Source organism: Megalobrama amblycephala, linkage group LG6 (assembly GCF_018812025.1).
Source record: "Megalobrama amblycephala isolate DHTTF-2021 linkage group LG6, ASM1881202v1, whole genome shotgun sequence".
NCBI classification, from domain to species: Eukaryota; Metazoa; Chordata; class Actinopteri; order Cypriniformes; family Xenocyprididae; genus Megalobrama; species Megalobrama amblycephala.
Window position 1 is genome coordinate 28463027 of NC_063049.1, and position 21226 is coordinate 28484252.

The following is a 21226-nucleotide window of genomic DNA, read 5'->3' on the forward strand; positions in this document are numbered from 1 at the left end:
TAACCGTTAAAATACTTTTACTTATGGAAAGTCTCACATCATACAAAATTTGACAAGGCTTACAGTCAGTGTATTCATATAAACAGATCATTTCTGTGACATCTACAGATCATTAATATATGTAAATAAGCCTACAGTGTGAGACTTGGAGAACAGAGGTAATTAGCATATCAATGCAATCCAGCTACAACTGACTTGTGATTGAGCACTTCCACTAAAGCAGGGAGTACAAAGCAAATCAGAAGATGTAGACCATATAAACAACCTCTGAGAAGTCTGACTTTCACAAGAGTTGATTTTATAAAAAGTTGATATTTGACCTCCAAACATTTCATCCCAGTGATTTCAGTTCCAGTGATTATACCAATAATGTACTTTTCAGTGTGCTGAAAAATAGCAGCAAATGCTCGTGGAACTTAAAGTTGAGGAAGAAAGGCCTCTCATTTGTGGCAACTGGTGGCACAGACAGCGAGTGGTAATTTTTTCCTCCCATTATCACATATTACAATCACAATAAAAATATTTTAGTTTGTTTACATTGTCCAAGTCTTCCGCAGTTTTGATACTGTATGAGCCATAGGCTGAGCTGCTCCTGTGTCTCACATAACATGTAATGCAGCATTTATAACCACAGTGAAGCACACTTAAAACTACACAGTGAAATACGTCAACTAAATACAGTAGATGACAAACTACATTGTACTACGTTATGCTGTAATATGTTCATGTACGTTTAAAATCTTATATGAACTATTAAAATAAGGCAGGTCATAACTACAATGTTTAGATAAAAACAGCATTGATGAAATGTTCAAACAGCAAATCTTGGCTCAATGACTTCATGACTGCATGTTGCCCAATGCTACACAATAGTGCTCTAACAACCTTGCAGTTTAGAGTACAGTAATTAAAAGCGTAAAAATGAATGCAGCTACTTCTCATAAGAACATAGAAAGCAGAGCAAAAGAAAGGCAAAGATAAAAAATATAATTTCTGTAGGAAGAACTACTCCAGTTAAAAAAATATTGAGTAACGCATTGTGATCCAAATGTGTTCACAAGCTCTTTCGCAGTTATCCAATCGGAGAGCAGGTGGATCAAACTTTCTACATCGAACATCCAGTCACAACAGGACTGGGTCTAACATGTGCTGCTGCTGCTACAACAAAGGGCTGTATAGTCTCACTCAAAAGAGGTATAAAAGTTATCAAAGGAATGGTGGTCCCCAAACACTGGACCCTGCTGCTAAGCCTTTCTTAGTCATCAGCACTGAGATCTGGGCTTGTGGATGCCATCTGTCCAAAGCCAGCGTTCTTGAAGATGGAACTGCAACACAATGCATGCCCAGAGTCCAACTGTCTGTGCCTGCACTGTAAGGGCACTGGAATGTGTTTGACTGGAATGTAGTAATCAAGGGAAACCTTTTGATGGTCCAGTGACAGGTGTCGGGCATGTGCTCAAGGCATCGCTCTCAGAGTTCAGTGGTCAGCAGACCTTTGGGCTTGTGGCTGTCGTCCTTGGTTGGGTGAGCCACAATACTGTCAAAGATCAATTCAGCAATTAGTGGTTACAATCAGAAGCCGAGTTAAAGGGATAGATCACCCAAAAATGAAAATTCTGTCATCATTTACTCACCTTGAAGTGGTTCCAAACCAGTATGAATTTCTTTCTTCTGCAGAACTCAAAAGCAGATATTCAGAAGAATGTCAGTAACCAAACAGTTAATGGACCCCATTGACTTCCATAGTATTTTTTTCCTACTATGGAGGTCAATGGGGTCCACCAACATTCTTCAAAATATCTTCTTTTGTGTTCAGCAGGAGAAAGAAATTCATACAGGTTTGCATGATTTACTCAACTTCAGGGTGAGTAAATGATGACAGAATTTACATTTTTGGGTGAACTATCCCTTTGAGTACATACTCCAAACTCTAAAGAATTCAATTAGATTAAGTTAAAGCAATTTCTGCTGCAATAAAACATTTTTTGCAGTTTATATGCTGTATGCAAAAGCACACTAATTTTCCAAAAGTATGGGGTCTGTATGATTTTTTGAAAGAAATGAACACTTTTATTCAACAAGGATGCATTAAATTGATCAAAAGTTACAGTAAAGACTTTTATAATGTTACAGAAAACTATTCACCCAAAAATCCTGAAAATCGTTTCCACAATATTTAGGCAGCACAACTCTTTTCAACATTTATGATAATCAGAAATGAGCACCAAATCAGTAAACTAGAATGATTTCTAAAGGAAGGATCACGTGACACTGAAGACTAGAGTAATGGCTGCTGAAAATACAGTTTTGCCATCACAAGAACAAATTACATTTTAAAATATGTTCAAATATGTTAAGTTGTAATATTTCACATAAATGCAGCCTTGGTGAGAAAGAGAGATTTCTTTGACATTTTTTAAAAAAAATTAAAAATGTACAGACCCCAAACTTTTGAACGGTTGTGTATTTAATGGAATACACAACTACTTTTGACTGGCCGTCAGTGAAAAAACACACCCACATAATGGTGTAGTTACAGCATGACTCCTCTTGTATTTATCATCCACCAAGTTGAAAATGGCGAATCTGATTGCTTAGAAAAGTAATAGGACAACTGTCCTCAACAGAGCAGAAAAAGGTTATGGCGCAAGGATGAAACAAACCTGGTGGCAATCACATTATGAGTGAGAGAGAGATGGGGGAGTGGGGAAATAGCAGCTCCCTCAGGATGTTGAGATGACATCTTTGCTGTACAGTCAAGGAGGCCGTTAGTAAAGGTGCCAGACAGCTAGAGGAGAAAGAGGAAGCAGGGGACAGTCAGTCACTAAATTAACTACTAGAAATGTGAGAAGTGAGGATAATGAAAATGCACACTCCACTGAACATGTGGCTTGATAGGGAGTCATCTGGATCAACATCATCAGATGCAATATGAAAGCTTTTGCTAAATTTATAAGTCTACAGAGTGCATATACAGAACTGCAAAGAAATAGGAAGAGACAAGTGCTTTGATAAAGTTGCTGCTCTTCTACAATATTGCATGGATCAGTGCCTGGAGTGACAGAGACCGCTAAAACTCTGATTTCTGCATGTACTGTTAAGGCTTACCAAATGTATAATATTCTGAGAATTCATTCTATTCATCAATCTGAGATTTCAATTTCATTCATGTAATATCTTCTAGTCAGGATTATTCAAAATGACACTAAACCTTTAGATCAGTGGTTCCCAAACCTGTCCTGGAGTACCCTCAGCACTCTCTCATCCATTAGACACAACTGATTCTATTCATTAGCTCATTAGTAGAGACTGCAAGACCTGAAGTAGGTGTGTCAGATAAGGATGACATACAAAATGTGCTTCAGGACAGGTTTGGGAATCACTGCTTTACGATGGGTACACACTACAAGATAATAGGGCTGATTTTGGGCCTATTTCTCCCCTCCCGACAATCCTAGGTAATGTCCTGATTATCTTGATGGTTCTACAGATTATCTTATCAGATTTTCCTGTGGTGTGAGGTGTGTTAAGAGTGACTGAATCTGCTCGGAAGGACATTGAAGGCGCCCCGATCACGAATCAGAAATCCTGAGGTGTGGGGGAACCCCGAGGATAAACGCGCACACGCTCTTTATGACGTGAAACGAAACAATATCCAATCAGAAAGCGAGCTGACAGATGGAGGATCAGCTTGTCGATTTGTGTAAACAGCAAGAGTGTTTATACAAAGTGTCCTGTAAAACATACCAAAATCATTCCAAACACTATCAACGCAATTTCTTCCTGCCTATCATCCGTCATGTTTATTCTGAAGTCTCGAGAGATTTTGCGAGATTTCCCGTGTTCACAGTCGGGACTCTGGTCGAACATCTGTTTGTGTGTGGTGTGCTATGTTTGTCACATCATGGCACACCACACACTATAGAAGCAAAACGGTTAAATCTAGGATTTTTTGGTCCTCTTGTTTGTGGTCTCTCACATTTTGAAAATCTTACAAGTTTTCAAAAATCATTTAGTGTGTACCCAGCATTAGATAAAAGCTTTCAGATGGAAAAAAGGTCTTGATTTTAGAGTATTTTAGCAGTAAACTCACTGTAGGTGCTGAAGCTGGAATGATCCATCGAGGAGTGATTGTTGGTTTGGGGGCTGGAACCTGTGTCAATTCAAATGTTTCCATAAAATAGTAACACTTTAGCAATGTGGAAAAATCTGTAACAGGCATTATTGTGCTATACAGTCAATTACATAGTCAAACAGGTAAATGCTGGCTTACTATAAGCAGTATAAGCTTATTGGTTCAGTCTTAGAGTTGCAGTGCTGAACTTACTACAGGGATGGGGTCTGTGAAGTCTATCAGGTTATCAGTCAGAGGGGCTGTCAGCGGCTCAGGATCCTGAACTTTGACCTGCATTGTAAAAAGCCACATGCTCTAAAGGGAATGCCAACCAAAAGCACAGTCAATGTCTAGATTTGCATTTCCTGCAGGAAAAAGACATCAGTAAGTTTTACAGCTTTTGTAATCATTAGAAAACAAAACTTTAACAGATGCAGAAAGACAGAGATTGATAGTAATATTCAATATAGATGGGTAAACAAAGGAGTAAATAGTAAATATAGCATTGCTAGGTGGTTTCTTAGTGGCAGAACACCCAAAACACCCTCCCCAAGTGTTATTCTGGTCCCTAGATATGGCGCAGGTCCCTCCTGTAATAAGTCTTAAATTATTAATACGTTTATTTATTTATTTATTTTTGCAATGGATTCATTAAGTTGCAGTCACAATAGTTTTGTGTTGCATAGAGGAATAGGTCCTAAAACCCAGAAATGAGTTTACTTCCGGTTCCATTGTCCTGAAGTCAATAGGTTTTTGGTTAAATGCCTCAAGTAAGGTCTGTGGTTAACACAAGCTCAAGATATTTTCACATTTGAATCTACTACAACATAAAATACATCAGTAATGCACACCACTCATGATTTTTTTAAAAGCTTTTACATATCTTAAAAGGGTGTCAGTGACACCCTAGGAGAACTATTATGCCCCTTTTTACAAGATGTAAATTTAAGTCTCAGGTGTCCCTAGAATGTGAAGTTTCAGCTCAAAATACCTCATATTATTATGCCATGATGTAAAAACCCACTTTTAGGTGCTAGCAAAAATATGCTTTTTTCATGCACGTGTCTTTAAATGCAAATGAGCTGCTGCTCGCCACCACCAATCCAGAATAGCACTTCCTTCATTCACAGCTCCTGCATGCATCGGATATTCTGCCAAATGCCAACAAGACATCTGCTTGGTTTTGATTATCATCTATATCGCGATCACGCTCAGGTTTATTATCATGCGTTTTCAAGCTTTATCAGTTTAAACTTGTAATTGATTGTTTTCTGAGCGCACACATGCACAGATGATGTGAATTTCTGTGCTGGCCTACAATATGTAATCTCTGCAGCACTCTATTACCTGCTGAACCAGCCAAAATTTCAACATAAATGTTTGACGATCAAAAAAAAAAATTTTTATTCAATTTTCCTGTAAAGGAGAGCATGCGTTAGCCGGGAGTGAGTAAATGATGGGGTATGTTGACAGCTGCTGGGGACTCTCATTACAGCGTGCCAGCAGCTGGAATGACATTAAGCCACTTTTGTTACCTTGGATGACTGGGTTTCATTCAGTGGATCTGATGACAGAGGCGGCACAGAAGAAATGAAGTCATCTGCGTTCTCTTCCAGGCTAAGGACAGACAATGAATAGATTGGTCCCAGTGATTGGTCTTTGTTAGAGAATCTTGAAGATGCCATATATGACAAAACAATGGCAGTTGTTGATGAAGTTGTTCTAGTCCATTTTGTGACAATAAAACAAACAAATAAATAATAAACATTATAACAACAATATTTAGGCATTTTCAATATTGATGAAGCACGTCTGAGAAGAGCTCTGGACACAAAACCTTTTGATTTGAACACTGGTAATGTGCACAAAAGACATAGAAAACCTTTTAACATTTCAAAGCACTTTGCAAGCCATTCATTAGTGACCATTCAAAAGACACACAGGAAATCACAATGTTCACCCTTGAATGAAATCTATGAACACCTCTTATGAAGTGTTTGAGGAAATGACTCAGAGGTCACTTGTGATTACTGTTGATTATGGGTTTGTGTGTGTGCACATTTGGATAGCTTCCTATCAGAGCAGAGCAGCCTTGACAAAGTGGGTACCATTGTAAAGGTACAAATTATTTGCACATTTGGCAGACGATTTTGCCAGTGTGTGTGTTCCCTGAGAATCAAACCAATAATTTTGGTGTACAAACTGAGCATCTGATGTAGGCATCACTAGTGAATTGTAATTTAATCTCTTGTTCCTTTCCATAATAACTGATTTTCATATAAAATATAATTTCAACAATTAGTCACATTTGATAAATTTAATGTGATATTTGATTCTACAGATATCTAACTGTAAATAAAATCTGCAGCTGATGTGTACAGTGATGTTGAATAGAGAAAAAAAAAATCTTCCACACTAAGACACTTATTTTACATATCTTTCTTTTATCATGTGGCTATCTGAGCTGAATGGCTCCAAGTCAGTGCACACAGATAATTGTGCAGTCAATCTGTGGCATGAGTACATGTGTATACATAAGAACATGTTTCCAGGCAGACCACGGCCATATGACCCATCGGTAACTACATATCAACAGTTGCCACTAGATGGCAACACCAAGCCACATTAAGGATATGTTAACACTAGATTAAGGAATGTTCTGGGTTCACTACAGGTCTTTGGAGAAATTTGTCCAAATCTGTACTACTTCCTTACATACATTCTTGCCAGTTCTAGTTAACATATACTACTTTAAAAAGTTGGGGGTTGTTAAGATTATTAAATATTTTTGAAAGAAGTATCTTATGCTCACTAAGGCTACATTTATTTGATCAAAAATTCAACAAAACAGTAATACTGTGAAATATTACAATTTTAAATACCCGTTATCTATTTTAATATATTTTAAAGTATTATTTAATACTGTGAAGGAAAGCTGAATTTTCAGCATCATTACTCCAGTCTTCACTCTTCAGTGTCACATGATCCTTCAGAAATCCTTCTAATATGTAGATTTGCTGCTCAAGAAACATTTCTTATCATTATCAGTATTGAAACGGTTGGGCAGCTTAATATTTTTGTGGAAATGATTATCTATTTTTTTCAAGATTCTTTGATAAATAGAAAGTTCAAAAGCATTTAAAAAATTCTGTAACATAATAAATGTCTTTACAGTCACTTTTATGCATTATTGCTGAATATAATTATTTAAAAAAAAAAAAAAAAAAAAACGTACTGACCCCAACCTCTAAATGGTATTGTATGATCATATACAGTGTAGAAGAAATAAAACAAGCCCTGGCTTGCTGATGGGAGGACCAGGTGGCCCCTTTAATCTGGGTGTGCCCCAGTTTCTGCCTGCCTGCTTGTGCTCCACTGTCCCAGGAGGATTACAGACCCACAGGCTCACTCACATGGCCCTACTATGTCTTAATCCACACACTCAAACAACAAAGCAATGCTTCTTTGTAGTACAATCTTCTCGCTGTACTTGGACTAGGTTTTGTGTGCTGTGATCTCACCTGCTAGTAGAGCAGGGCAGCAGGCCGGGCTGTTTGAACAGGTCCCAGGACTCCTGCCGTTCCGCTCTCCCACTCACTGGCAGAGAAGTTGTGCTTCCCATACGCCCCCCTCGACACGTCAGTCTGACAAAGAGACAGGCATCCACCGTTCACATCTTTTATTTTTTTTAAATTATTCTTTAATAACAATCATGTAACAATTTAAATGTTTGTATTAATGTTTGTCAACGGTTACAAGAGATTATTACAAATGTATGAAAAACAATGTCTGACCTTGAATTTCAGCTACATTGTCATTTATAATGGCAGTGCATGAAGCAAATAATTTATGGCATAAACTGACATTAAACCCAAAAAACAGTTTAGCTATAAAAGCATTCTACACCTTTAGCACAGATGTACAACAGCGTTCTCTCCCTCAAAATAAATCATACCTGGCTGCTGCCTCCTGTAGGTTACAGTTCTTGTCTGGAGTCAGTCCAAGTTCATCTCTAGAATCCTGAACAAAGAGATGGACATTTCCAAACATATACATGCACAAGACTTTATGCAACAGTTTACCTGACATTAACATATATAGTATCATGCTGATATTGTGACCATGTATGTACTCATAAAATCAAAGACCCCTCCCACCCCCTTGAGGAAGACTAGGAGCCAAATTTCCTAGAATAAGCTAATATGTTAATACTGCACATAAACTAATACTGCCTATGAGAATACCTTGAGTGCTGCTTCTGCCTGAGCTTTCAGGATGTTGCTCTTGAGTTCATCAGGAGCTTTGAGCTGGTTCAGCACAGGACTGTTGCCCTTACTATTTAAACTTTTCTCTGTCAGTTTCACCACTTCCTCCTGCACACAAATAGAAGATTGAATGCGTGATGATGAAATTGTATCCACTGTGTATTTGTGTTCTGTTAATGTTCCCTTTGCTTAAATATACAGACCAGGCTTAAATATCAGGTTGAAAAGACCTTAAGTGCCTTTGAGCTGGAAAAAATATAGATCACTGATTGCAGTAATAACATGAGTAATCATCTTTCCTATTCACATTTAATGTAAAGTACATCCTTAGGTTAGAGTGTTGAACACAGTGCCTACTCCTTGTATTTAAAGTCTGTCAAGCTTTGATTAGAAAGCTTTGTTCTCAGTGTGTGTGGGGACTTCTGGATGGCTGAACTGACCTGGTTGTTCATGTTGAGGTTGACGTTATTTCTGGCAGGAGCAGACACTGGAGTGTTTTCGATCTCTAGTTGCTTGAGCCGAGCTGCAGCCTCTGTGGACAAGAACAGATTCAGTGAGCATCACTAAACAATGAGAGGTCAGATAGACAGATGGAAACTCATCTGCATGTGTGGGGATTAAAACATATTGACTCTTGGGTTAACTGGTTCACACAATGGAAAGGCAGAGTGTGACATCGCCGTAACTGTATAGAATATAAATACAGGTCTGTTAAAATAATCAAAATAGAAAACAAGTAAAATATAAATCAAATTGTTCTTTGTCATAAAAGCCTTTAGATATTAAAAAGGATATTTTCTAAATATTTTATATAAATGAGATGATTAATTCAAATATATAAATGTATATACCCAATGTATATACACTACAGTTCAAAAGTTTACGGTCGGTACAATTTTGTTTACATCTCTTATGCATCAAAGCTGCATTAAAAAAAATGGGTCGGCCCAGCGCGAGCCAGGGCTAACAATGTGCCGGGTGGGGCCAATAGCCTCGGACCTCGACCCACGAGGCCAAAAATCAAGCTGCGTTTCCACTGTCAAGCCAGTAGCTAGACCGCAAAATGCGCATGACAGAAGCAAACATTTGGTCTTTACTTAGAGACTTAAGATTCCGCAATCTATATTTGACCAATGTTTTACAATAAAAAAGTTACAGTGACAGTAATTTCCTAATTTGTGTCAGGAGTGAACCACAATCATGCTGAATTAAACTGGTATTTACCATTTCACATAAAAAAAGAACACATACAGTACCTATTCAGTTGCACCATAAGTCTTTATTGTCACCTTTGATCTGTTTAATTTATCCTTGCAGAATAAATGTATTAATTTCTTTAAGAACGGTAATGTATGTGTAATTGGTACTGGTCCATATTACTGTTTTATTCATTATTCTGGTAGGTAACAAAAGCACTAAACATTTCTAATGTAAATTATAAAATTGTTTTGATGTCTGATTTTGCTTTTGAAGCATTTAAAATGGTTCATTGTAAATGCACTAAACATTTTAAACGCATAAAAACTATGTAAAAAATAAAAAACATTGTCCAAAATTTCTGTCAGTGCATCCCACTGTATTTGTGATGTATTAACTGACCGGTCAGAGAGAGGGTTTCCTCAGTGACTGTGCTAGCTGTGGTATAAGCTGCACTTGGTCCCACTTCTTCTGCTGTCACCATGGAAACGGTGGCCCGAAGAACCTCATCTACACACGTCTCCAAGAGGTCAGTCACCAAGGGCATGCTGTGAAGGATGAAAGGGTTAATTACCATTTGTCAGTTATAGGATGTAAACCCCTATGTGCTGCGCGTACATGGTCCACATCAATAGATATGACAAATGTCACTCACCTGGACAAAAGTCCTTGAAGCTGAGCCAACCTCAAGTTACAGCTATGTATGCAATAGCACAGTATCGCATCCCAAATATATGATAGTCAAAATTAAAATATATTATACACACACACACACACACACATATATATATATATATATATATATATATATATATATATATATATATATATATATAGCACCCAGTGAAAGATGGTGTTCTCACAACTAGATGCGTTAGGGTTGGGCGACAGATTTACTTATATATGCGATGTTTTGCACAATCCTAACAGTACATTCAAACCTTTATAATCACATTTTAGAACACACACACACTCATTACTGAAGAACCTCACACAAAAGGAATGGAACTGTTATCTAACAGAGTCATATGCCAACTGACCACGCACATTCCTGTAAATCTAGATTAAAAGACCACACACACACAATTTGCACTATACAGTATTCAGTGCCTGTACAGACCAAGTAATTAGCACTTCATATATATAAATCATTCCAGATGGAGACATGAGAAGTTTTTCATTTACAGAAATGTCACGTCACATCACATGAGTTCTAACACAAAACGTATATAAATCTCCCACAGACCTACAGAGAAACTGAAACAAACAATGGGGAGTTGCTTTTGTTTGTTAGTTTTAATCAAATGTCTTACAGCCATGTAAGATACAGCTGTCCTTTGGTAATAACTGTACTGTTGACAATCTAAAAACCATGTATACTGCCCTACACATTGTCAACTGGTTAAAATGTCTAATCACCCCAATAAGAACTTACGGCAAAGTTCAATAATCAGATCATTCTGATTACACAGAGATATACTGAAATAACACAATCTTAATGGCACTTTTTCACAAACAGGCTACAAATAGGTTTCCCTATTCCCTAAAAGGCACAAAACCAATGTTCTTAAGAGGGAAAAAAGAATCCCTCTTTCTCTTTAATTTAAAGGAAATATTTTTCCTATAAAATGATTTTCCTTTAAAAATAAACAGGTTCTAATTTAGGCAGCACTGTTACCCACTTTGGTATTTTATTTTATACTTTTTTTTTTTTTTTACATTTATTTAATCAAAAACTAATAGGTTTTCAAAAATTACAAACCTCAAATAAATATAACCATCTTGAGGTGGACAAACATCAATTTCTAAAAGGTAAAGCACTTCCTTTAAGTGAAATTCTAATGCCCCATTTTGTACACTATTTGTGAAATGCACCTAATAATGGTTTTAAATGTACAGTAGGTCTAAACAATCAATTAAAACCAAGTATGTTGATCAAGGTATAACTTGTATGTTAAATAAATAGCTAAAATAAATGTCAACAAGATATTTCTTGTGTGACAAAGCTGGTTGAATAATGACAAAGTCATTGTCATCACAAGCACAGCCACAGTAAGAATTTCAGGCATCTCCCATGAAGGTTATCTCATCACTCTGGCTGGTTTCAGTCTAAGAGGGAAAGGGCATAGAACGCTTTCTGTGGTTGGAATGAGGGGAAGAGTCCAGGTAGTTTCGCTTGATCTCAGTCAGAGAATATGCCTTTTATCCTGGCGTTTCCTGGCGCACAGTTTGTATCCAAGGAATGCGGGGGTGGAGGAGCTGTGACAGCATCCGTGCCTGAGAGGAGGTGCAGGGCGGTCACGCTGGAGTCAATGGTGGGATTGAGTGGGGGGACTGAAGCCTGGATGGGTCAGTGGAGGAGGGGGGGAGTGTTAGCATGAGGGGACAGGAATACTGTAGAGTTTGATATGCAGACATCAGAAAAGGGTAGGCAACATAAAAAGAGAGGTAAAACAAAGGCAACAAAACGAGGAGGGAGATAAGGCAGAGGATATACAGAAGATATATTAAGAGCTACATAGTTCATAGATGAATGCACTAGTTCGAACGCACTATAGAGGCAGTATTTCCTGGTAATGATATTTCACTCTTTCAAGCTGCATTAACACATAAGGTGTTCTACAAATTTAATGTAGTTTAATATCATGCATTAAACATATCCCATTCATAGCCTGTTCTAATGCAAAAAGGCACAAGTTAATTGCATCTTTTGAGTGCATGCTTCCTGAATCACTATTCAACATATATCTTCTGTCCTTGTTGCATTCAACAAGGAACATCTGAGATGTCCGATTTTCAAATTATGTTCCTTTTAATGAATCAGGGTGCATCTCAATCAACTACCTAGCTTCCTAGGTCGTGAACCTGTGTATCGTGTACTGTACAACATCACTACTGGTATTTATGAACCACAGCAGAACTGATATATTATTTTTTGTTACCTAAAGTACATTATTATAAATACCTTGCTTGGTAATATATGTGCAACATTTCAGCCGTAAAAAAAAATAAAAATAAATAAAAATGTTAGCTCGATCATGTTCATCACCTGTCTAGCGATGTATGTTTATGCGGACACAAATAATGGTTTGCATTTTAAAAAACATCTATTGCGTGTCATTATGTGTAGTGAATTGGCTCACATGATTTATGTTTTGTGCTTTAGAACCTCCCTTATGTTAAGGGAACATAGAGAGCATTGATGCTTCCTGGTTTTCACAGTGCATTGTGGGGCTTATTTATGGAGTGAACGTTTCAGTTCACTGCAAGTATTTTGCGATTGAGACAGCCCTTAAAATTACCCTGAAATAGGGAGCTGATTGATTTGAACCGATTCACAAATAAATCTTCAAACAAAGTTATTAGTTTGAATCCGTCTCACTCATTCAGTGAATCTGATTCATTGTTTGAATAATTTTACCATTCACGAATTAATCACTGTGTGTTGAGAAGCAAAATTAGTATTTTTACTATATTTACTATAAGTATTATTGAGACTAATTAATTAATAAACATTGAACAAAAAATGTGTTACTAATATTAAAACTATTAAATTTTATTATAGCACAAAGATGTGGCAATGAAAATGGATCAGTGGGAAAGCAGATGGTAAGACAGATGTAATGTGACAAAAGAGGGATGAATAACTTCAAAACATACTTGAGAACAAAATTGAAGGCAAGAAAGTATTTTTAGTCTATTTACTAGGTTAGGCAGAAGGGGGTTGTGTTTGGTTAGTGAGGAGTATTAATAAGACTTAAGAATCAATTCAGATAAGAAGAACAGAAGTGAGAAATTGTCATCAGAAAGGAATGGAGAAGAGATGTCCACTTGTCTGTGTTGATACCATCTTTGACAAGCAAAGTTACTAGCAGTAGTTTCAGGTTTGATGAAGGAGAGGACAGGACAGTCACAAAGCCAAAAACAGAGAGCCCATTGCTCATCTGGCAGTTACACCACACCATTCTATTGGCCCAGCTGAGATCACAGGTACCCTACTGATTAGGTTGGTTGGTTTGGACAAGAATCAAGCAATAGCAGAACTGATGTAGATACTGATTTTCCCAGCCAGAGAAAAAAAACAACATACAAAGCCAATCACAAGAACTCCCTCAGAAATGCACTGATTGGTTGAAGTGAGCCTATGAAGGGTTGAAAACAGGAGTATACATACCTTGCCTTATGAAAAGGCCACTGGGGTTTCAGAACATCAGACTAGAACAAAGTTTAACAAAAAAAGAAAAAGAAAAAAAAACTAGAACATTAAGGAACGAGGATCAAATTTTCATAAGACAGGACAACATATCCAACACTCACAATAATCCCACTGTCTGATTTAATTTATTTTCCATATTTCAATTTTATAGCAAAGCTCTGCACAGCACAATAACCCAAAAGACAGCCTCGGGAGATAGAGCAAGACGGGGGGGGGGGGGGGGGGGGGGGGGGGGAGTAAGAGAGAAAGACAGGACTTTCACGTCAAGAGAGAGTTTGTTGTTGTCAGCCCAGCAGGCGTTTTCTCCTGTGCTGAAGCAGCCATCTGCTCAACGTCAAAGCTAAACAGCATGAAACACCTTCAGCACCAGTCACCAGCCAGCACCACAACCTCACACCAGCTCACCATCACACTACCAGCAGCAGCACCAAATAGCCAAAATATATCATTTATACAAGTGTTGCACTCCGCCAAAGTGATGTTAACTGGCTGTGCGGGAGCCTGGAGTAACAGCAGGGAATCAGATTAACCTGCTTAGAGGTCTTATTGCATTAAAATTGTGAGAAGCTCACCTCCTCTTGTCCGATTGGCTGCCACCGGGGCTTCTGGGGAGGGTTTCGATTTCCATAGGACCTGGTGCAGAGGGTGGGCTGCTGACCACAGGCATACCGGACCAGGGAGGCCGTGTTTGGGTGGGCTGAGGAAAGAAGTGTGTGGGCTGCAATTAGGTACAAAAAAACTCAAAACAAAATAGCCTTGCCAAAACAAATATGTGAATGCATGATAAAAAAAAAAAAAAATCAAGTTCAAGTCAAACTAGTTTGAAATATCAGTGTATCCCACAGGAGTGTGTGAGACTGTGGTGGGTAGACATCTGTTCCTCTAGGGGGGTCCGGGGCATGCCCCCACGGAGGAAAATTGAGTACATTTTAAATTTAAATGGATAAATCTGGTGCATTCTGAGAGCAAAATTAAGTGACTAGATCAATGAAGAAATTTGTTCTCTTGTAAACAATTTTGTGCTCTAAAAGTAATTTATTTATTGGTGATGGTAGGGCACAGTCATGTACACAACATATAGTAGGTTAAATGATAGTTCATAAGTGGTCAAACATGTAGATTATACATTTAAACCATTAAAAATATGTAGCAAAAGAGGTTACTTTTGTTGAATTAAGTTGTTAGAAGGAGCCTGTATCTATACATCTGTATTTGTGGAACTAATGGTCACTCTTTGTTAGTGACTCAGCAAAGCTGCATTTATTTGATCAAAAATACAGTAAAAACATTATTGCAATTTAAAATAACTTTTTGATTTTAATATATTTTAAAATGTAATTTATTCCTGTGATGGCAATGCTGAATTTTCAGCAGCCATTTCGCCATTATTAACCCAGCCATTATTGGTGCAGTAACATTTCTTATCAATGGTGAAAATGGTTGTACTGCTTATTTTTGTAGAAACTGACACAACTTTTTTCAGGATTCTTTGATGAAAAAAAAAAGTTTAAAAGAACAGCATTTATTTGAAATAGGAATCTCTTGTAAAATTATAAGTGTGTTTACGGTAACACTTTTGTATGGGGAACACTTTTAACTAGTTGTTTATTAGCTTGCATATTGGCTGTTTATTAGTACTTATTAAAGCACATATTAATGCCTTATTCTGCATGACCATATTCTACATCCCTAAATCCTATCAGATTCCTAAGCTTAAATGCTACAACAACTACCTTACTAAATATTAATAAGCAGTAAATTAAGAGTTTGAGGCAAAAGTCATAGTTAATAATGAATGTGCTCCCCATACCAAAGTGCCACTGTTCACCGTCACATTTTTAAAGCAACCTTGCTGAATAAAAGTATTAATTAAAAACAAATCTTACTGACCCCAAACCTTTGAAAAGTAGAGCATTTTACATAATTCATTACTCTGAGATTTTTGATATTTCTTTAGTTTACTCATATGCAATAATTTATGTTTGGAGTGAAATACGACTTGGCATTTCTTTGTAAGATTAAACCAAACAATTAAAAAACAAAACAAAACAAAAAGCAAATATATTTTTGTAAAAGAACTGCAAGGATGTACTACCTTTGTTTCTGAGCTTGGGCTCACTCCGTTATTGTGGTTACTGTGGAAAGAGAAGAGAAAATGTGAGGTGATATATAACCTGTTGGGATTTATGAGCTACTGTTGACTGACTACAGTAGGCAGCACAAAGATGGTCCCTTTATAGAGGTGACCAGAAAACATGGCCATGTCAAATCAACACTGGATCAGCATGAGCTAAGACATTCCTGATGTTGTTTCAGCATGTGACCAGGGGCCTCAAGTATAAAACTTTCCGTTAGTAGTTTTTCCAATAAAGAACATATATTTTAGGATGTTTATGCAGTATATTTTTAATGGAAACAGATGTCTGCACACAACATCAACAGCACACCTCCGTACCGCAGTGGTTGTACAGTATTGTCATCGGACCATTTAAAACTGCCAAATGGACCGTTCTACCACCGAACTAATCCAGCAGTGTCTGCTATATCAGAGTCAAGTAAGCATCAATGATTATTGTTCTCGCAGCTCGCAAGAAATATTTTCTCAGACAATGAGCTCTGCAAATTAGTTTAAAGAGGAACTGTCATGCACCTAGCACTCCTTGCTGAATTAAAACATTAAAATGTATAGTGTGCCACAGCAAAGGTGTTCAAAAGCAGTGCATTCACTACATATATTTCTAAATCTAAATTCATACAATTTTGTTTAACTTCTGGATAATGACTTTATATAATTTGAGTGTTTAACTCCATTAATAAGACTAGAATATTTAATCCAAATGTGTTTATCAAAATGAAAACAGAGTTTAAAATCATTCTGTGTACTTCATTACTTTGCTCACTTTAGTAAAAGTGTGTGTACGCACAGTCTAGAGTGTGTGGAAAGTGTGCACATATATATGCTGTTCATTTTTTTTTATATAAATCATGATATGTGCATGAAAAATTGTGTATGCACATTTTAATGCCCTTTTTGTGCATAAGTAATGTTTATACATCAGGCCCCAGATCTTCATTATACAATGAGTCAAACAAGCATATTTAAGAAGCATTATTGTATTAGTCACAGCATCAGTCTTGAAAAGTCCCTACAAATGATCATGACAAAAGTGCCAGCACATGATGTTGCCCACATTTGCATCTTTAAATCCAGCTAAATCATAGTCTAAGCAGGGGTACTTATAAGACTTTCAACCTGACAGCATGCCCTTAAGCTGACAGACTAATGATGCATTTTCCCATGGAAAAAGAACATAGTAGTAGTACTTCACATCCTATATTACATTCAAATCATGTTTAAAAAACAAAAAAAAAAAAACAACAACTCAAAATACCCTAGTTAGTTTGACAGCATCTCGGTATATCTGGACATTAAATCATTCATAGTTTATAAACAGTTACTATACACACACATAGTAAAACTATATACTAGTATAGAAACATGATCGAGTCCATAGAATCAGTGAACAGCTCTGAACAGTGTGTTGATGTGCTTTCAAATGACATACTTTATGACTGATGTTGAAACTCGAATTCACCTTATCACTATTTAAAATTCAAGCCTAATTTAAAATCAAGAAATTTAAAATTCCATTACTCAATGCAGCAATGTAAAATACTTACTCTAAGGATCTGTTAGGACCTGCAGGGAAACAAACAAAAAAATGAGCATGGTATTATGCAAGATCACACAAAGCTGAAGTCACAACAGAATTATGTACATGTAGCCGAAACAGTGTTGGGGATGAGTCAACTATTTGAAAAAGAAGCTGCTAAAGAACAAAAGATGAGTACATAACTATTTATAGGAGGCAAAAATTGACATAAAATGCTGTACAAGGACATTAAAAAAAAAAAAAAAAGAAAAAAAAAGAATGGAGCTATTACTTGTTGGGACAAATAAATAAATAAAACAACTACATCTTAAACCTGAGAATGTCATATTACTGAAAAGGTTTGCAGTGTTATTACATTTAGCCAGTTTTAATCCCCAACACTAAGCAGGTAATTTTCTCACCTCTGTTCTGCATGGTCCTTCTAGAATAACGGCGACTTGGTCGTCTTTCAAAGGATGCAGATCGTCTAGCTTTGTTGGCCTTAGTTGTCTGATATTCTGTCTTCCCACTTCCCACAAATAAAAGAAATATACATCAGTTACACACATCTGTAAAACCTTCATGATAAATCCCCGCTGACTTGATAAGACTGTAGACATTTACTTTTACTAGCTTAGAGTAATGAAAGTCTAATGGCATCGGAAATTGTAAAAAAAAAAAAAAAAAAAAAAAAAAAGAAGAAGAATTCCACTGTTCCTTGGAGGATAAGCAGGCCAACCAGCATTAGTAAACAATTTAACAAAAAACAAAAAAAACTAATTAAGACAATCAGACACACACAGGTGAAATATAAGATACAAAGATAAGTAAACTCATTGATGTAAAAAATGGATTAATTCTGGAGCTAGGATAAGTGCAAAAATAAATGCAAGCAAAAAAAGCCTGGCCAATAAGAAGCCGAACTGGACAATGTCAAAGCTCCAGGCTGGCAGCTCGAGATAAGATGCAATTCCATAGTAAGTACAACTAACACACACACACACACACACACACACACACACACACACACACACACGTTTAGAGCAGACTATGCTACGATTTACAACTTAGCAGCAGATATTGTAAAGTGGACCTATAAAAAACAGGAAGTCTTGTCTAAATACAGAGAAAAAGACAATAACATTCAACTGACCACTGGGCATGATTATAATGGGTTTATACTAAATTCAAAAATAAAACCACAGGCATTACATGTTACCCAAAATGCACTACTTTAAAAGTAGTGCCTCCTACTGAAGTCATTGTAAGAGATGTAATGGTTATAAGAGCTTCAAATAAATTCATTCCCTTAACCAAATTTAAATTACACAAAATTAGTGGTTGCTTTCAACAAAACCATATAACCAAGTAGTCTAAAATATATTTCGGTCGTGCTCGCCCATACAAAACTCATTGCTAAAATGCATATTGTGGGTTGGCACCAAGGAATTGCTATGCAGGTGATAAAGTTTGGTGTAAGAGGTTTTAGTGTGTGCTAAGTGTCTAAGTCATTGTCATAATTCTGTAGGATTTCTTTTTCCCTGTTTTATTATCTCCTAGACACTCACAATGGACAAATGATCAATGAACTTTAGGAGGGGAAGAGAAGAGGGGGAAATAAATAAATAAATCAATCAATCAATCAATCACCTATATCTGAAACGTGAGCCCATTCGGATGAACCCGGACCGAGCTGAGCTCTTCTGGACGGGACCACGTAGGCGGAAAAAGGCATGGTGTTCTACGGCACACTTCCACAGATGCTTGCAGGCCTTCGGATGGTCCATGCGGAAGACGAATGTGTGCTCCTGCTCTTTCCCCTATGGCAGAGTACACAACGTAAGAGCAATGTACTATTAATTTATCTATTGGTGTGATAAAATAAGCACAGAATGAATGGTTTAAGAATGAAGAAGGCATAAACAAATGTAATCTCAAGAACATGCTGAGAATGATGTTGAGAACATATAACAAATACATTTTAAGTGGTCTTCTGCAAAACGAGCTGCTACAAGACACTGAGAACACTAGACCATGAGCTGAACGCGTGTGAATGAACACAATACCGGGCTTCACTCATGTATTTAATTAATTTGCTTCCTTTGCGAGTGTTAGCAAAGACAGAGAGGAAAAAAACGATACATTCAGCAAAAACCAGATGCTCAATCTAATTTCCATCTGCTGTATTTAGGCAAATCAAATTCTGTCTGAGGCTTTTATCAGTTGAACTGCTGAGGTGTAACTTCAAAGACCTGGGGAGGCTGGGGGCTCAGTGAGCAATAATCAATGTTTAATCAACTTCCAGACTCAATAGAAACTGCAATGCACCAAACCCCAGCACCCCTCAAAATACATCTTTGGTTTCTGTCTGACACCATCATGTGTCATGACTGACGTTGTTATTGTATATGTTCAAACTTAAGAGAGTGATGGGCAGTTCTGTCCTCACATTCACAGCTCGAGTGCTTTATAAAGTGTGAAGTGCTTCAGATGCCAGGCATGCCTGAAGGGAGTCCGTTGTTTATTAACTCGTACTGGAGAGATGCCAACAGTCTCAGCAAGAACATAAATTTTCTCACACACAAACAAACTGGTTTGTTTCTGGATGCACAAAGGTACATGCTTCACATTGTGTTATTGCATATATTGCAGATGTATGTTATTGCATTTATTAAACATAAATGGGTCCTAATATGCAACTTCAAAGAACCAACTACCAATTGGTTTTGCTTGCTTGCTAATTATGTATGAACAAAACAACCATCTGATCACAAACAGTCAGAGGTGGTCATAGGAGATTTAAGATGCATGTTAATACCAGCCATAAACCACACTCAGGTCAGGAGTGTGGAGAGTGTGCATACTATTTTCGATCACCCCTCACAAGCAGATGTTGTGTCAACTGTATGTGTGTGCGTGTCTCTGTGTGCGAGATGTTTCTTTACCTCTTCTGTCTCCTGCATTACCTGTTCATCATCCTCCACTACCACCAGGGTGAGTTTGCTCTTCTTAAAGTCCAAACGTGTGATCTTGGGCCTGTGCAGACAACCGGTTTGCTTTAGATAAAATGGCCTTTGTCACTACATTTACTGAAGTATGACAGAACATTTATATTTAAAGTGTTACTAAACTTGTGGTTAAAAGGTGAAGCGTGTGTTTCTTCAGGTTTTTAAAATCAGAATTAAGGCTTTTTACAACATTTTTTTAAGACCTGCACAAAGAAAACACTGTATGTCTGTTCATAAATCATGTATCTCAGAAGTTTTATTTAATAAACAGGCTGGGGCACAAGCTCAAAAAACACTGGACTCTTATTTTGAATAGGGATGTGCCATCATTCAGGCTGTTCACAAAGTTATAATGCATTTAGGCAGCCTAAAATCAATATGGCTTGAGGTAGGCTTGCTGCGATAGTCGGTGTTGCCAGTGTTCAGGAAGTTAAAATCCCCTCGGTCATTCATGGTGCGTGTCCACTGGCGGAGAGCGAGCGTTTTTAGTTTTTCTATGGAAGCTCAACGTAGGAATTAATTGAAAACGCTCGCTCTGCTTCCCACCGTTATGAATGGCCGTGCGGATTTTACTTTCACTTTTATTAACGAACATATTAATATGTTTCAGCACATTACAATCATTATATGGCTTGAGTTAAGACTAGTGATCGACCGATGTATCTGTTTACCGATATTTTTCCCGATATTTAAGCATTTTTCCATAATCGGGTATCGGTTTTGTAACATCGGATTCGCCGATTTACGGCGCCATCTTGTGGCCGTTTTGAGAT

General features: G+C 37.2%; 1 protein-coding gene across 9 annotated transcripts in view; it reads right to left on the bottom strand.

Moving 5' to 3' along the window:
* epb41l5 (erythrocyte membrane protein band 4.1 like 5) overlaps positions 1 to 21226 on the bottom strand; it is a 43888-nt gene continuing 22662 nt past the window's right edge. For 4 of the 9 annotated variants that reach the window (XM_048193682.1, XM_048193683.1, XM_048193685.1 and 1 more), the window contains exons 11-26: positions 20391 to 20481; positions 19096 to 19265; positions 17868 to 17974; positions 17474 to 17492; positions 15888 to 15927; positions 14365 to 14489; positions 9979 to 10124; positions 8820 to 8911; positions 8359 to 8487; positions 8070 to 8134; positions 7636 to 7758; positions 5650 to 5731; positions 4328 to 4429; positions 4094 to 4153; positions 2664 to 2788; positions 1 to 1537 (exon numbers count right to left, since the gene is read on the bottom strand). In XM_048193682.1, the coding sequence (XP_048049639.1) occupies positions 1471 to 1537; positions 2664 to 2788; positions 4094 to 4153; positions 4328 to 4429; positions 5650 to 5731; positions 7636 to 7758; positions 8070 to 8134; positions 8359 to 8487; positions 8820 to 8911; positions 9979 to 10124; positions 14365 to 14489; positions 15888 to 15927; positions 17474 to 17492; positions 17868 to 17974; positions 19096 to 19265; positions 20391 to 20481 (1543 nt within the window). In that variant the 3' untranslated portion in view covers positions 1 to 1470. Of the gene's footprint in view, positions 1538 to 2663; positions 2789 to 4093; positions 4165 to 4327; positions 4430 to 5649; positions 5732 to 7635; positions 7759 to 8069; positions 8135 to 8358; positions 8488 to 8819; positions 8912 to 9978; positions 10125 to 14364; positions 14490 to 15887; positions 15928 to 17473; positions 17493 to 17867; positions 17975 to 19095; positions 19266 to 20390; positions 20482 to 21226 lie in introns of those variants that run through there. The other 5 variants (XM_048193688.1, XM_048193686.1, XM_048193687.1 and 2 more) reach the window with 5 other exon arrangements.